This window comes from Carya illinoinensis, chromosome 2, assembly GCF_018687715.1.
Source record: "Carya illinoinensis cultivar Pawnee chromosome 2, C.illinoinensisPawnee_v1, whole genome shotgun sequence".
In the NCBI taxonomy this organism is placed as follows: Eukaryota; Viridiplantae; Streptophyta; class Magnoliopsida; order Fagales; family Juglandaceae; genus Carya; species Carya illinoinensis.
In genome coordinates, this window is record NC_056753.1 from 5,470,159 (window position 1) to 5,487,180 (window position 17,022).

The window sequence follows — 17,022 nt, forward strand, 5'->3', positions numbered from 1 at the left end:
CCGACCTAACCCACCTAATTTCGGCCCCGATCCGTTGCCGGAGTAGCTCCCACGAGCTCATCTCCGTTCAGCCCCTTTTTGGCCTTCGACCGCCGTTTCCACCACCACCCACGGCCAAAACTCGTTTCCTTTAGCTTCATAAATATCTCAAGACCCTTCCCTATCAATCCCGAGCTTTGGTTTGTCCTCGTTCGAAAGTGGGTAATTTATTACCCACGGCAACAGTGTAAATTACACTGTTACGTTGCTTTTCCTCCGCCGTTTGCAACGCCGCTTGTTTTCTAAAATTGCCATATAGCGCTGTAAGTACTTTCCAAACCCTATTTTCAGATTTTAATATATATTGCTCATTCAATTATTTACTGTTGTTGGTTGTTGATTCCGGACTGAGTCCGAGGAGTTTCGGGGGTCGGATGGATGGAGGACGGAGTTGCCTGTTTATTTGATTTATGATTGTTGGATTATTTTATTATGCATTGTTATGGCATTACATGGTGCATGCACGTGTGTTTGTGGATTTATGTGAAAAGCCTGTGTATTGGCGTAAGTGTATTGCGGGTGCGTGTGTATCACGAGCCCAAGCCGGGATGGGTTATTATCTCGGTGGAGCTCCTCTGGTCACTCGGGAGCGGAATAAACTGAGTGATGTCCCCTGAGTTGTCGAGAGCGATGACGGGAGCGGGGCTAGGGGATGCTTGGCTACTAACGCGCCGGGCGCGGAACCGGGCATCGCCATACTCACCGATTTCGTGGCCCTTCGCTGGCGAGGGCTAGAGGATGCTTGGCTACGAACGCGAGGGGGCGCGGAACTGGGCATCGCTCGTTAGGTGTCACATGCGTGGTGGTACTCTACGGTGTGACACTGGAGCCAGGGTGTGCGGATGACCCCTAGGGGAGGTCATGGTGTATACGGTTAAAATTGGATAATGGTTTGTGAGGCCAAATGGGACTTTTGGCGTGGGCCAGATGGACTTCTGGCGAGATATTGGGCCAAATGGACTTTTGGCGGCCAAATGTGACTTTTGGCGTGTTTTTCGGAAAGGATATGTTTTTGAGCCAAATGGGATTTTTGGCATGTGTGGAAAAAAATTATGTTTTATGGGCTTTGTGCATTGGGCATGTATCATGCATCTTGTTTGAGTTTTATGTGTTTTTACCTGGTAGTGTTTGGGTTTTACTTACCTGCGGTACCATTTTGTGGTTTCGTAGCTTTTGGTGCAGGTGATGAGGATGAGGAGGAGGAGGCTGAGCCCGAGGATGCGGCTCCGCCGGGTTACTGATGATATGTTTTATATTTGTTTAAAACTGTATTTGGGTTTTTGTAATATTTTATTTACGTATGTTTTAAACAGCTTGTATTACATTAAGAAAAAAATTCTGGTACTTAGTTATATGACTTTCGTTATCCGCTGCGTTTCCTTTTGCACATTTGTTGCCTTTGCACACACTTGGCACCCGTCGATGGGATGGTGACCCGGGTTGTCACCATCCGGACGTCTCGATTTCCCCGTGTTCGGGCGTGGGGATTTGGGGGCGTCACACTTGGTTCCGGACACAGGACAAGGACAACATAATCATCGCATGTTCCTCAATTATCTTTCATAAAATAGTGGAAAACAAGAATAATATTTATTGCATGTCTGGGGTTCAAAAAAATAATAATAACAGGAAAGTAATTTATTTTTATACATGTGAAAAAACCCATTCTTCTCAAGTAATGATTGAAAGCATCAATTTGACTTAAAATAGACGACGAGGCAGACAAAAAATGAATTTCAAAATATAGTAATATCATCCACATATAAAGATGCTCCCTCTTGGAAAACTAATTAAATTTACGACTTCCACAATAAAAAAGGCACCCCAAATTCTTCTAAAATTGATTTCAAGTGCATAATGAAAGAGTAGCATGGTGCATAAGGCAACAAAAAATTAGATGTGTTGCAGAATGATTAATTTAATATGGTTGTGTAACATCCCGATCCCAAAAAAATGTATTTTTTTTATTTTTTTATTATCATCATCATCATCATCATCATCATTATTGTTATTGTTATTTTTATTAGATATGTTTTGAGGTAGTAATTTGTTTTGAATAGGATTTATCCACTGTTAAACCATACATCTCTTTTATTTTTCTGTTTGGTTTCCAAAGTGAGGAGTTTCCTTACTGAAACTAATTTTCAATTCAAACACTTCAAAACTCTTATCCTCTCGGAGTGTCTTTCCTCGTGGGAGTAGTTTTCCAAATTCTAGTTGAATTCAAACCCCTCCAGATTACCCATGGCATCTCCCTCTCCCTCATCTATAAATCCCACGAGATCCTTAGAATTGAACACAAGAAAAAATCCAATTGAATCAGAGGAAAAAAAAATACTTGCACAGCCCCCCCATTTTTCCAGCCACCGCCAACCACCACAGAGGACATCGGAGCACTTTCCCGAATGCCCAGAAACCGCCGATCAGGCACCCTGCACCATTTTCGGTAAGTTCCTAGCAGGATCTCTCTCTCTCTTGCCTCACTTGCTTTTTCATCTGCTTTACTCTCACCAAATATCACTTGCTGTCTTTCACCCTCATCTGCTTTATTCCAGCATTTGGAGTCCCAGAAATAAATCGTGTTTAAGGAAGTGGGCGTTGGGCTTAATTTTCCAGTCGGTCAAACTGACACATGTGGTCGCCTTTTATGATTTATTTCTACTTTTTCCAAAATATCCATGTTGTTTTGAGGTAATTCCAAAAAACTACCCCTTGAGTTTTGTATCACCAACTTGACTTTCAAACCTTATATTTTAACTGCAGTAAGAAGTCTCTAGATCTCATTGTTGGTGAAATTCCATTTGTGCCCATAAAACTTTGCTGTTGAGTTTCCAAAAGGCCAATTATACTTCCAGCCTTTTAAGGGTATATGACAAAATGGGCTTTAAGGGTGTTTTTATTTACGTGGGCTTTGCTGTTGGACTGGAGTTAATTTTAAACCTGGGCTGGGTTTGTTTTAAATTGGGCTTGATTCTATTATATTTCAGAAATTATCATAACAGTTAAGTGGGTTGGATTCATATGGGCTTGATGTTTAAAGTGGGCTGGTTATATTTTTTTTTTACAGAAACTGTTTTTAGTGTTTAAGTGAACTATTTTCTTCAATTGGGCCTTGGGCCTTCCTTTGTTTTAAAGTATACTTTTAGCCTATTATTTTAGTTAATATTTCAATTGACCTTTAACTAGATTTTTACAAAATTATTAAGATATACGTTTACACAGAATATTAAGTAATATGATATGAGTTTTAAATATTATTATTATTTTATGAAATCTTTGTATAATTGAATATTTACTAAATTATCTCTTTGGTATTATTTTAAGTATTTAGAATGCTACAACATGTTAGTGACGAATAGTGCCTCGTATAGGTCACGAGCTACGGCGTAAGATTTTGGAAGCAGCGCTAAGAGGTAGTTAGTATGATCATATAATTGCATGTGTACTGTAAATGTTCTAATGGTATATGAAAATATGATGTTTGTCTACGCTACGCTACGAGCTAAGTCAAAGTTAGATTCCTTTCACAATCTTTGATGAATTATGACATTATGTTTGTGTGAATGAATTTCTTGTTTGATGGAGTAAATGACTCTAAAGTCACATAGAAGCTATGAAATGTTCATGTCGTAAGTTAAGTCAAGTCTGCCAGGGAATAAAATAGCCAAATTATGTATGCCATTCTCATGTAGTACCTAGATCATGTATGACATGTTCATGTAGTGATTAAATCATATATGCTATGTAATGTCTTGAAGTATTTAGATCAAGTATGTTATGCAAAGTTCATATAGAACTCAGATCATATATGCCATGGAATGTTTATGTTTTGATCATATTATGCCATGTACAAGAATATGCCATTTACAGAAATATGCCATGTTATGCACATTTACAAGTATATGCCATGCTAGAAAAGTTCATGATATTCAATAAGTTCACGTGCATTAAGAAAGATAAGATGTTTAAGGGTGACATGGACCTAAGCGTGTTCACCATAAGCTATGTTAAGACGGTGCCATGGACCTAAGCATGGTTCACCATATGTTAAGTGAAACACGAACCTAAGCGTGTTTCACTCCAAGTTATGATAAGGATGACACGGACCTAAACATGTTTATCACAAGTCATGTTAAGGATGACATGGACCTAAGCGTCTTAATCACAAGTCAAGGGTGACACGGACCTAAGCGTGTTCACCACAAGTTATGTTATGTTGTGCCACGGACTCAAGCGTGGTTCACCATATAGTAAGTGAAAGACAAGATAAACAAGTAATTTATGAATTCATGCTATATGTGTGCCATGATTATGTATGTTTCCACTCATATTGATGATGAATAGACATGTTATGAGAATCTATGAATGATATATGTTGTTTGAAGAGTCTTTCAAAATTAGGTCTAAGTTAAATTATATTTTATGGTATGATGTGCTATTTACTGAGTATTCGACTCATTTTTTTTGTTTCTTTGTTTCTTTGTTCTCTTCTACATTTAACTATCACAGATGATGATTGTAAGGAAGTAAAGCTGGAGGACCAGGAGTAGATCTAGTGCAAGGACTTAGTTTCTTTTATGATTTTTGGATAAAAGGTCACGCGTAGGGTTAGTTTATGTTTTTATTTTACATTTGCAGTTTTATGTTTTCAAAAACAGTTACGTTCAGTTTAATTAGTGTTTTAAACAAATGAGGTATTTCAAGATGTGAATTTCTTTACCGGGCATTATGATATGTACGTTAGTAACATCTCTATCCTATGGGAACGGGGTGTTACAGGTTGGGTTAGCTTGGCCAATGCCAAAAGGTAAGTTGATCTCCTTGCAAGCTAGAGTGGATTATATGGCAACACACAAATTGCAGCAATATTGAAGATGGTCCATGTCTATTTAGTGTGATGCATTTGAAGATAAAGAAATGATAGAAATTTTTAGCACCAAGAGGAGATGATAGAAGAACTTAAAACCTATTTTTTCAATACTTTGTTTCTTTGGCCAGCTTCTATAGACTTTACTGGGTTAAGTCTTCAATCTCATGTACTTGGGCTATGCCTTTTTGAGTTCTAAAATAAAATGTTGATAAAAAAAAATAAAAGAGTACCTCAATTCCTTCAATGGTCTCCCTGTAACCAGATTGTACATAGTCTCCGGTGAGAGTCTCCTCAGGACAAGTTGTAGTTTGGGGGTGAAAGTCAGGTGGCCCAATTCTGAGGTTAATAGTGTCAAAAATGATAAAATGAAGTACTTTAGCACCATATAATCTAGACGTAAAAACAAAATATCAAAATAAGTAGCAACTTCTGCACTGTTTCAGTACAATTAATGATGAGAACATAGGAAAAACAATATAATTTTTATGATAGGTAACAAAATAATATGAAATTGAAATATAGCATTGCTCTGTAAACTTTCCAATTCAAAACATTCAGTGGACAAGTAAAGACATAAAATAAACAAAACAAAGGTGCTATTGTGTTGCAGAGTTACCGGGAATTAAGAGGTTCTTTATCACACTTCAACTTGTACGGAGTTTGTTGAGATGGCCGCCTGTACAAAATATCAATGATAATTTGATGACTATTGTTTCTTTTTATTTTGTACAATTTCAAAAATCCAACACAAAACTTTAGAAATAAACTACTTTTCTTTTACCAATCTAGCCTTAGCAACATCATTATTGATATTTCTGCCTGCACAAATATGAATGATAATTTGATGACTTTTTTTTTATAAGTTGATGACTTTTTTTAGCAGCATAATTTGATAAATACATTTTCGTATTCTGCTTCTAGAATGTAATTAGGTGTTTCTTTTGTATACTTCCTGTGTAAATGGGTTTCACCTATTTCATTCGATATGTCTTTCTTACTTATCAAAATAAACAAACTTTAGAAATAAACAACTTTTTAACAAATAGCCTTCGTAAAATCAGGATGGAAAAGGAACCCTAGAAAATGCAAATAATGATGAAGAGAATAGGAAAATGTCTTCTTGAAGAGAAAAAAGCAGGAGTCTTTGTTGAATTGGAAAATTCGGGAGTTTTTAGATTAAGTATTTTACTGTTTGAGATGCTGTTCTTGGACACCCAATGCCAAGAAAAAAAAAAAAAAAGAATTTTACTGTTTGAGATTTCCTGGTTGATACTCAAAATGATGGTTGAGATAGTTGCTAGTTAGAAAGAAGTCTAGCAAAACATAAAATTTATAGAATTTTTTTTTTTTATAAGTAATAAGATATTTTATTGATAAAAAGATAGGCATGACCCAGGTACACTGGAAATATACATGTGAATACACCTATTTAGAAACTAGTAACTGATATAAGGAAATTATGGAAGTTGAGACCATTCAACTCTAAAGCGATGGCCCACATAAATAAAGTCTTCCAAAAAAACCTCCTAAACTCTTCCAAGGAGCATTTCTGATCCTCAAAAAGTCTATCATTTTTTTCACTCCAAATAAATCAAAGAATACAAAGAGGAGCCATCTTCCATACGGCCGCAATCTGTGATGTCCCCGTGATTCCTCTCCAGCTTGCTAGTAGTTCTACCACCCTTCCAGGCATGACCCATACTGTACCCATTCTGCTGAAGAAATAATTCCAGATTTCCAGCGCAAACTCACAATGTAAGAGTAGATGGTCCACCGATTCACCATTCTTTCTACACATACAGCACCATTCTGTGATGATAAGGCCTCGTCTTCTTAAATTGTCCATAGCGAGAATCTTCCCTAATGCTGCAGTCCATACAAAGAATACAACCTTAGTAGGTGCTTTGCTCCTCCAAATGTTCTTCCAAGGAAAATTATTGTGTCTTTGATGCATAGTAATTGTATCATAAAAGGAACACACAGAAAAATCTCCTTTCCTAGAAGGTCTCCATACCATCATATCTTCATTTATAGCATCAATAACAGTGTTATACAGCAGGCTGAGAAACTCCACCAGCCCAGTCACTTTCCAATCATGTGCATCCCGAGTAAGAATTATGTTCCACCCCTGTGTGTCATTGGATATTACCCGCAAATCAGCCACCATAACTTCTTTATCCCAAGCAATTCTGAAAATAGTAGGATAAGCATCCTTCAGAACCGTGTCTCCCACCCACACATCATGCCAAAAACTGACCCTATTGCCATCCCCCACACACAGTCGAGTATAACTAGCGAAAGAACACCAACCTTTCCTTATGTACTTCCATAACCCCACCCCATATGCCCCCTACCTTCCCTAGAAAACCAACCCCCCCGTGCACTTCCATACTTCATGTCAATCACCCCTCTCTGTAAAGCTCCCATCTCCTCATTATAACGCCACAACCATTTTCCTAATAAAGCCTCATTAAAGGCCCTCACATTACGGATCCCCAAGCCTCCATCTCTCAAAGGGGTACAAACCTTATTCCACCCCACTAGGTGAAATTTGAGCTCCTCACCTAAACCACTCCACAGGAAATCACATTGAAGTTTCCTATTCTCATTGCGATGCTGGCGGGAAGAGGAAATAGAGACAAGTAGTATATGGGAAGGTTGGATAAAGTGCTCTTAATAAGAGTGATCCGGCCCCCTTTTGTTAAATACAACCTTTTCCACCCGGCCAATCTATTCTCTATTTTCTCCACCACCTCCTCCCAAATTGCCTTGGCTTTGAAGGGGGCCCCCAATAGAAGGCAAATATTCAATGGCAACAAAGAGACCACACATCCCAAAATGTTGGCCAGCCCCCTAATGTTCCTCACCTCACCAACTGCAACCATTTCCGTCTTCGCAAGATTAATCTTTAAACCAGATACCGCTTCAAAACACAGTAAGATAGCTTTCAAAGATTGTATATGTCCTACATTTGCCTCACAAAGCAGCAATGTATCATCCGCAAACAAAAGGTGTGAAATGTTGGTGTTTCCCACTAAGAATCCAGAAAAGAATCCCCCCTCAACTACAGCCGAGACCATTCTACTTAGAGTCTCCATTACTATGACAAATAATAGAGGTGATAATGGATCACCTTGTCGTAATCCCTGCGAGCTATTAAAGAAACCCACTAGATCCCCATTTACCAAAACCGAGAATCGAGCCGTTGACACACAATGCCTCATCCACTTTCTCCATCTTTCCCCAAAACCACATCTACTCAGCATGTATAACAAGAAGTCCCAATTGACATGACCATAGGCCTTTTCCATGTCTAATTTGCATAAAATACCTGGCTCTTCCGACTTGATCCTACTGTCCAAGCACTCATTTGCTATAAGAACCGAGTCCAGAATTTGTCTCCCTTGCACAAAAGCATTTTGAGTCTTATATATAATCTTATCCATAACTGTGCTCATTCTATAAGGCAGGACTTTAGATATTATCTTTTATATGCTTCCCACAAGACTAATAGACCTGAAATCTTGCACCTCTATATTACCCCTCTTTTATGGAACAAGTGCAATAAAAGTAGCATTCAAGCTCTTCTCAAATTTACCATACGTGAAGAATTCCTGGAAGACCTCATCTTCTCTCACCACCTCCCAGCAAATCTGAAAAAAAGCCATAGTAAAGCCATCTGGGCCTGGAGCTTTGTCTTTATTCATTTTCTTGATTACTAAATGTACCTCTTCCTCTTAAATGGTCTCTCCAACCAAGCCATACTGCTTTGGTCGATGAACTCAAAAGCCAATCCATCTAAGGTAGGTCTCCACTCATGAGGTTCCAATAGCAAATGTTCAAAGTGTCCAGCCACATGGTCCTTTATTTCTGCTTGGTCTGTAGATGCACCCCCATCAATGTTCAAAGACTCAATAGTATTAAACCTCCTATGCGAGTTTGCAATACAATGAAAAAACTCTGTGCACCTATCACCCTCCCTAAGCCACAATGCCCATGATTTTTGTCGCCATGAAATTTCCTCCATAAGAATCACTCTTTCCAATTCAGCAACTACTTGCCCTTTGCAGTTGTTCTCATCTCCTACCCCCTCCAAGCTTTGTAACTCTTGGAATAAATTCTTTTTTTGTATCATTACATCACCAAATATTTGTTCATTCCATATCTTCAAATCCTTCTTCAAAACTTTCAACTTTCCAGCCAATACATTACTCGAATTGCCCTGTAATTGATATGAGCTCCACCATTGCCCCACCAGCTCCACAAACCCCTCATATTTTAACCACATATTCTCAAATTTAAATAGCCTTCTACTCCCTGGGATACCTCCACAATCTAACGTTATGGGAAAGTGGTCCGAGCATACCCTAGGGAGTCTTTTCTGAGATAGATTTGGAAATTGCTCCTCCCAAGAAGGAGATATGAGGAATCTGTCCAGTCTTGACCAGGCTTGATAAGAGGACCAAGTATAATCACCTCTCATTAAAGGCACATCCATGAGTTCCAGCTCAAAAATGAGATCTGAAAATCTCCTCCAATACACCATGGAACCTCCCACCACAAAACCAAACCTACAAGCTCATTCTCAAAGCAACCGCCGCTCACAATCCAGGTTAGGACCATAAACTCCAGCAAAGGCCCAAACAAACTCATCTTCAACATTTTTAAACAAACACCCCACCGAATATTCTCCCACAAACTCGTTAATATTCTCCACCACCCTTTTATCCCACAAAACCAAGACTCCCCCCGAGGCCCCTTTCGAGGGTACGTAGGACCATCCTACAAATTGGAAACTCCATATACTCAAATAACTCTTCTTGTGATAAGCTTCAACTTAGTTTCCTGCAAAAAAATAATGTCCATCTTCCATTGTCTTAGCAAAGATCGTACCCGGAGGCGTTTGTTAACCTTATTCAACCCCCTAACATTCCAAATCAGAATTTCTGGCTTAATTTAACAACTGAAAAAGCCCTTCCCTTGTTCCTACCATGACTTGCACTCCCCTCCTTGCCATCATAATTGATAGACCAAGTAAGCCGCCTCAATTCCCTATTTCTTTTTTATACTGCTCCATGTTGCTAATGACCAGCCTCAATGGCTGTTAGCAGGGCCTTAAATTGATCTCCATAGCCCAAGCATGAAATCCCCACAACACTCTACAGTTCTATCACCCTGTTCAATACCCAGTTATGAGGTAAGGGAGTTATAATGTTTATTGGAGAAGGATCTTCCTCTAAGAAGTCCTCACCCTCTATTGCTCTAGAAGGATCAAAAAGGATCATAGATCCTTCCCCCTCCACCTTCCCACTCTCCATAACTTCCACTTCTTCCCTTGCCCGAGACTGTTCTTCCCCTGCCATCTCCAAAACTTCAACTTCTTCCACTGCCCGAGGCTGTCCTTCCCCTGCCAATGGCTCCTCTTCCTCCATCGTCCTTGTCTGAAGCTGTCCAGGTCTCCCCAGCTCACTCTGGGACCTTTCCAAGGCTCCCCAACTCAGTCGTCGGCATGTTCTGAAGCTCCTACAGTGGCAACCCGTGACACACCAGCGTACTCAATGGAAGTCCAGGACTCATCAGTGGTTTCTGGCTCATCGACGAGTTCTAAATCTCACCCACCGACCCTCCAACATCTTTATCAATTCCTAGAATTTCCCCCTCTTCCACAACCAACGCTAAACTCGCCCCCACCGGACCAACGTCTGCCTCCCCTAAGCCCACCGAAAGCTTCTGTGTCAATTCTGACACCCTTGGCCCAGGTATCGGCTCCGAGATGTAGGATTTCGGCATGACCGAAATATAGGGTTCATCAAGGAACCGCCGCCCCAAATCTACCCATTTATAGAATATAATGTGTACAGACATTATACCTTAGCTGAAGCCATGGAAGAAGATGAAAAGTTGGATTAGTGAGGTGTCAAGCATCTCCTATTAAGGTCATACCTTTACTCCTAGACTTTCTTTTTGACATGTTGGTTTAGATTCTTTATTTTTTCTTATAAATTTTAGGCTTTGTTCGAGGGGTTTCTCTTCTTAGTTTTCTAAGTACAATAAGTTTCTCCTTTTTACTTTTTATGTAATCTTATTATTTTATTTTTTTTTATATAAGTGAATCTTATTAATTGTTGGAAGCACAGTAGGAGGCCAATTATCATTTGCCACAGATAATGCATAGGCAATGATGACACATGAATAGTCTAGAGAACTAGCTCCTGCTTTAATGTTGGTTATAAAAATAAATTAAAAAATTAAAAAAAAAAAGGACTCCTGCTTTAATGTCCACTAATCTCCCACATTTCATTGCTTATTGTACACTAACTATGAAAGCAAGGAATGTTAAAATTACAATTGCCGTTACTATGGACAAATGCATCATAATACATGATGCCATCATTTCAAAACAAATAAAAAGCTAGATTTTATTACAATCCAACTAATTATGACAACATACGAGCTGGCATGAGACACTTATGGCATACTCTCTGAATATGATCAACCACTTAGTAGTTAGTAACATTAAACAGCACATCATCATATCATGCACTGAGAAGGCTATGATAATGGGAAGAAACATTATCAGGTGAGGTAGGTGGCACAGGGGCTTATTATCTGCAGAAAGAGTGAAAGACGTCTGATTCATTAGTAAACCACTTACAGAGAATTCAGGGCAAAGTTAGCTGGCAATGGAGAAGAATCAGCACGGGCAGTATCCCTAGCTAATGGCCCACCTAATGCACTGTTACTAACTGCACTAGTGCAGCTGGCAGCCTGATATCTTTGCATTTCTCCCAACAATCACCGGCATACTGCTCCCAGCATCAAGCCACTATTAGAAGCTGTGAAGCTGCATTTAACAAAAAAATGCTTGCCAAATCAGTCTAACAAAATGAATTTATCACCTTTTTATTACATAGGTGAGTTTATCACCTATTTTCTCTAGTCAAATAATATGCCAAAGAATTAACAATGTAGGGAACAAAGTTTGAACGCTACAATGTGATTTGAATCTGTGACCACCAGAATTAGTCAATGAGTTAACGAGCTCCCATCTAACTTCTATAGAATATAAGCCTATAAGTTGAAACTTGAAAATTCCATTATCTAAGAGCCAAATTTTTGTGACCATGTCTGTCAAACCACAAACATTTATAAATGAGACAACCAGACTGTCAGATTTCTTTTTATAGGTATCAGACTGTCAGAATTATTTCTACAATATGAAAGTAAAGAAAATGATGTATGAAAAAATATAGAGCTAAGTAATCCAGTCGCATGAACAAGATAGGCATGCTTGCAGGAACTTTTTTGTCTGCTATTTGTTACTTCAATGTACCGTTAAAGTTGCTCAAGTTTAAGATTGAATGTCAAATTGTGCTTTGAAGGGAAACATACAATTTTGACCTCTAGTTTCTGGCGATTTAATTCTCAACAAATACAAAAAGTGAAACATCACGCTGTCTTCACACCATGAACCAGGAATTTTGCCTTTGGTGTATATATCAAGCATAACCAAAAAATTAGGAATTACTGAAGTTTACAATCTTAGTGAGATCGCTTATATCTACATAAAATTCTGAACTTCTAATATGCTAAAGTAATAGTTTGGCGTTGCTAACGATAATATCATGAGCATATAACATCAAGGAAATTCTAAATACTAGCATTGATTCCCTAGTTCTTATGCCTGCCAATGTCAATTTCATGAACAAAAATTTAACCACCCACCTTAAAAGTTTACAACTTTCATAACTCAAAACTAAGCACGGCCCAGAGTTTGGAGCTTCTATTATTTAAAATTCCAACATGCTACCGAAAGCACAAGAGAATTGCGTGACTGACCAAACCCCTCTAATCTTAAAAGAAAAAAATTGTAAGAACTTATCGAAAATTACCTAAATTTTCAGCTTTTCTACCCAAACCTCATAACCCAAGTAGCTCAAATCAGTTCACATCCCCTCCTCCCCACCCCATCCAAAACAAGCAACGGAAAAGTACTAAAAATAAAACAAACAATACCGAGTCACCCTGAATAAAATTTACCAATCAAACAAAATCCAAGCTATAATTATTTTTTTACCAAAGTATGAATTGGCACAAGTTTTCAAATCTAACAGAAAGACGTACCATGATTCGCACACAAACCAAAGCTAGTGTTTTGAACGAATTCTGATTCCTGCCAACGGGGGACGAATCCCGAGCTACACAGCAAGGGCCCATAGATTAGGTTCTTCTTTCAAGCTAGGTTTTTTATAGAAATCTCGTAGAAAGGGGATAGCCGGGACCGAATGGGAATTCGAAAGAGGGAAAAAAAACAAAACCGTGGAAAACGAAACTCTCAGAAATTTAGGGTTGAAAGAGAAATGGGAATGAAGATTCTAGAGAGCTAAACAGGTTTGCAAAGGAGAAGAATTCGAAGAAAGGTCTACAGTGGAGTCGAGGGTCTTGACGCGCTAGCTTTTTCTCTTCTGGTTGTTGCTGCTGATGACGACGATGAAGATGATGCCTCTGTTTCTTCCGGTGCCGAAGCCTCGTACCATTAGAGGATTGGCAGTGGACTGAATAAACTTTAGTTAAAGTTTTTATTTTTACAAATTTTAACTAGTCATTTTTTAAAATATTAAATAATAGGTCAAACAAACTTTAATAATTTTATTAAAATATTAATTTTAAACTTTTTAATAAATTTTAATTCTAATTATAATTTAAATATGATTATATTAAATATTATAGTTGTATTAAAATTTATTATTGTATTAAAATTTATATTTATATTATTATTGTATTAAAATTTATAATTGTATTAATATTATATTAATATAATATGGTTGTATTATTGTTATATTAAAGTTTATAGTTGTATTATTGTTATATTAAAGTTTATGATTATATTATTGTTATATTAAAGCTTATGGTTGTATTATTGATGTATTAAAATTTATAACGGCTATATTTTTCCAACGGTTATATTTTTTAACGGTTATATTATTCATGTATTATTTTTTTTAACGATTATATTTTCCAACGGCTATATTTTTTAATGGTTATATTTTATCAACGGTTATATTTTTTAACGGCTATAATTCTCTAACAGTTATATACTTTTACTATAAAATATAATATTTCTTCAACAATTTCATTCACTTCAATTCAAGTATCTCTTTGAAACGTTTTATTCTCATTTTCTCTCAATGGATCATTCGTTTTTTCACAAAATGACACTTATTGATTCAGATTCTGACGAAAAATTTGAGATAGCGAGGCAACTTGTTTTAGAAGGAGAAGGATCAAGCTCACGTGGTTCTTCTAAAAATGCACGTAGATTCATAAGACGCGATCGATTGCAAGCCCACCAAAATCTATTTCACGACTATTTTACCGATCCTCCAATCTATCATCACAAATATTTTCGAAAGAAGTTCCGGATGAGTCGTCCTCTATTTCTTCATATCCAAGCTGCAATAGAAGCTTATGAACCTTATTTTGTCCAAAGACGAGATAGTTCTGGAAGGCTTGGTTTTTCTTCCCTTCAAAAAATAACAACTGCTCTAAGGATGCTTGCATGTGGTGTCACGGCTGATTTTATGGATGAATATTTGAAGATTGGAGAGACTACTGCATTAAGAAGCCTAAAGATGTTTGTCAAAGCTGTTGTTTCAATTTTTTCTGAAGAGTGCTTAAGAAAACCCAACAATGATGACATTGTTAGATTACTAGCAGTTGGTAAGAAACGTGGATTTCCAGGTATGTTAGGGAGCATCGATTGTATGCATTGGAAGTGGAAGAACTGCCCAACTGCTAGGCATGGTATGTATTTTGGTCATATCCATGAACCAATAATTATTTTAGAAGCAATGACTTTTTACGATCTATGGATTTGGCATGCCTTTTTGAGGTTGCCGAAGTCTCATAATGATATAAATGTTCTTGATAGATCATTTATATTTTCTGACCTTGTTCAAGGGCGTACTCCGACTGTTAATTACACTATTAATGATCATAACTATGCAATAGGGTACTATTTTGCTAATGGAATTTATCCGCAATGGGCAACATTTGTTAAAACTATCTCAGCTCCACAAGGAAACAAGAAAAAATATTTTGCTGCAGCCCAAGAGTCCGCAAGGAAGGATGTGGAGCATGCTTTTGGTGTGCTTCAAGCATGATTTGCTATAATTCATGGATTTGCACGGTTTTTCCACATTGAAACACTCAATGAAATTATGATGGCATGCATAATTTTACATAATATGATCATTGAAGATGAACGAGCTGACAATAGAAAAGAAAAGTTCGAATATGAACAGTTGCCAGAAACATACAATGATCCAGTGTCAATCGGCCCTACACCTAAATTTAACGAGTTCATTCAATGTCATCATGCTTTTAGGGATAGAATAATCCATTCTCAACTCCAAACAGATCTTGTCAAGCACTTATGGCAACAATATAGTGCCGCATAAGACATGGTTGTATTAAATTTCTTGTTGTATTAAATTTCTTGTTGTATTAAGTTTATGGTTATATTAAATTTCTTTTTGTATTAAATTACTCCATAATGATCAATATGAAGTGATTAATCATATGAATTTACTCCATAATGATCAATCAAAAAAAATTATCGTTCAAACATAAATATAACATTACTCCATAATGGTCAAGCCAAAGTGATTAATCGAACAAACATAAACAAAAAATACAGCTAGTTTTTCCCAGCACGACTTGCAAGTATTTCCATTTGTCGTTGAAGATAATATTGTTGTAGCATTGGAGGCATGGCACTTGTATTTAATGTCATAATTCTTTCATCTTCTTTCTTTTCTTCAAGACGTGCTTTCACTTGTTGAAGTAGCACCTTCTCTTTTTGAATACATAATTCATCTTGCTTAAGACTCACTTCCTCTTGCCTAAGACACAACATTTTATTGTCATGATCACGTGCTTTTTGTATAAGCACAAGTTTACTCTTTCTAATTTCTGTCATCTCATTTAGTACCACAAGAGAGTCGGAGTTTGTCATTTCTTTTCTCTTTCGTTTCTCTTTTTCTGCTTTACGACCTATTGGTCGTTCCAAATTTGAAGATGCAACATGAAAATCCTCATCTTCACCTAGATTTATTGAATTTGGTGTCGAATCATGTGAACTTGGTTTCTTCTTCGGCTTCACCATGTCCATATGTTCCACCCACTTTGGATGGAATCTTAACACCCGCCAACAATGATCAAAGTTAAAAGACTTCTTCTCTAACTCCAAGAACATTACCTTTGCCTTTCCAATCTACATACATAAAGGACCATGGTTCTAAATAAATAAGATTTAAAAAAAAAAAATAGCATGTTAAAAAATAAGCTTAAAAGGTGCAAAACATACCTTGTCTTGCTCGTTAAACCCACTCGGATGCATTCCTTCGACTTGAGCCAAGTAACCACAAAACTTATTTGTAGCTTATTGAATCGTCGACCACCGATTCATTAGAGATGTGTAGTTACGTAAAAAGTCAAATTTCTTGTTTTTCTCAAAATACTTATGAATTCTTTTCCATAACATCGTGTGTTTTTTATCTTTTCCTTGTACCGCATCTGAAGAAGTTTCAAGCTATTCCTCCACAAGCAACAAATCTTCCTCATTACTAAAATTATTACCCCATTGTATTTTTCGTCCACTCGGTTCAATTTCAATAACCTCAACTTGGGGCAGAGAGAATTCTTGTTCATTTGTGGCAATCATCAAAAAATCATTGTTATTTAGAAGATTTGTGAAGTAGGCATCACGGTGAGTGAATGGATCCATTCCTAACAAGAGATATGAAATACATCATAAGAAAATGAAAAATATAAACTGATGGATGAAAAAAAAAAATTGTCTAATTCGGTTTCATCACAATACATCACAAGAAAAATATAAACTTGTCTAATGCATCACAATACATCACAATGCATAATCAACAACTGAAAAAAATTTGTCTAATTCGGTTTCATCACAATACACCAAAATCAAATAAGTTCAAACATCAAAGAAGAAAATTCCCAATCCGGTCCGGTAGTTGATTCCAGAAAATGCATAACAAAAAAAAAAAAAAAACTAAGCAAAACAGAGGAGAAATACGATGGATTGG

The 17,022-nt window shown here is 37.2% G+C and overlaps 3 protein-coding genes across 3 annotated transcripts in view; 1 reads left to right on the forward strand and 2 right to left on the reverse strand.

Moving 5' to 3' along the window:
- The window catches only part of LOC122298770 (mediator of RNA polymerase II transcription subunit 12-like), a 38,919-nt gene extending 25,451 nt beyond the window's left edge, over positions 1-13,468 (reverse strand). Inside the window, 4 exon segments of the mRNA XM_043108632.1 lie at positions 5,140-5,245; positions 5,526-5,585; positions 11,565-11,753; positions 13,034-13,468. Of these exon segments, the coding sequence (XP_042964566.1) occupies positions 5,140-5,245; positions 5,526-5,585; positions 11,565-11,692 (294 nt within the window). The 5' untranslated portion in view covers positions 11,693-11,753; positions 13,034-13,468.
- A 653-nt stretch (positions 13,469-14,121) lies between these two features.
- Positions 14,122-15,072, forward strand: LOC122301639. Its single transcript, XM_043113037.1, has one exon. The coding sequence runs from the start codon at positions 14,122-14,124 to the stop codon at positions 15,070-15,072; it is 951 nt and encodes a 316-aa protein (XP_042968971.1).
- A 536-nt stretch (positions 15,073-15,608) lies between these two features.
- LOC122301640 lies at positions 15,609-16,310 on the reverse strand. The gene is made up of 2 exons (XM_043113038.1): positions 16,278-16,310; positions 15,609-16,184 (listed from the first exon to the last, which is right to left on the reverse strand). Exons 1-2 carry the CDS (start codon positions 16,308-16,310, stop codon positions 15,609-15,611), a joined length of 609 nt encoding a protein of 202 aa, XP_042968972.1.
- Between the last annotated feature and the right edge of the window lie 712 nt (positions 16,311-17,022).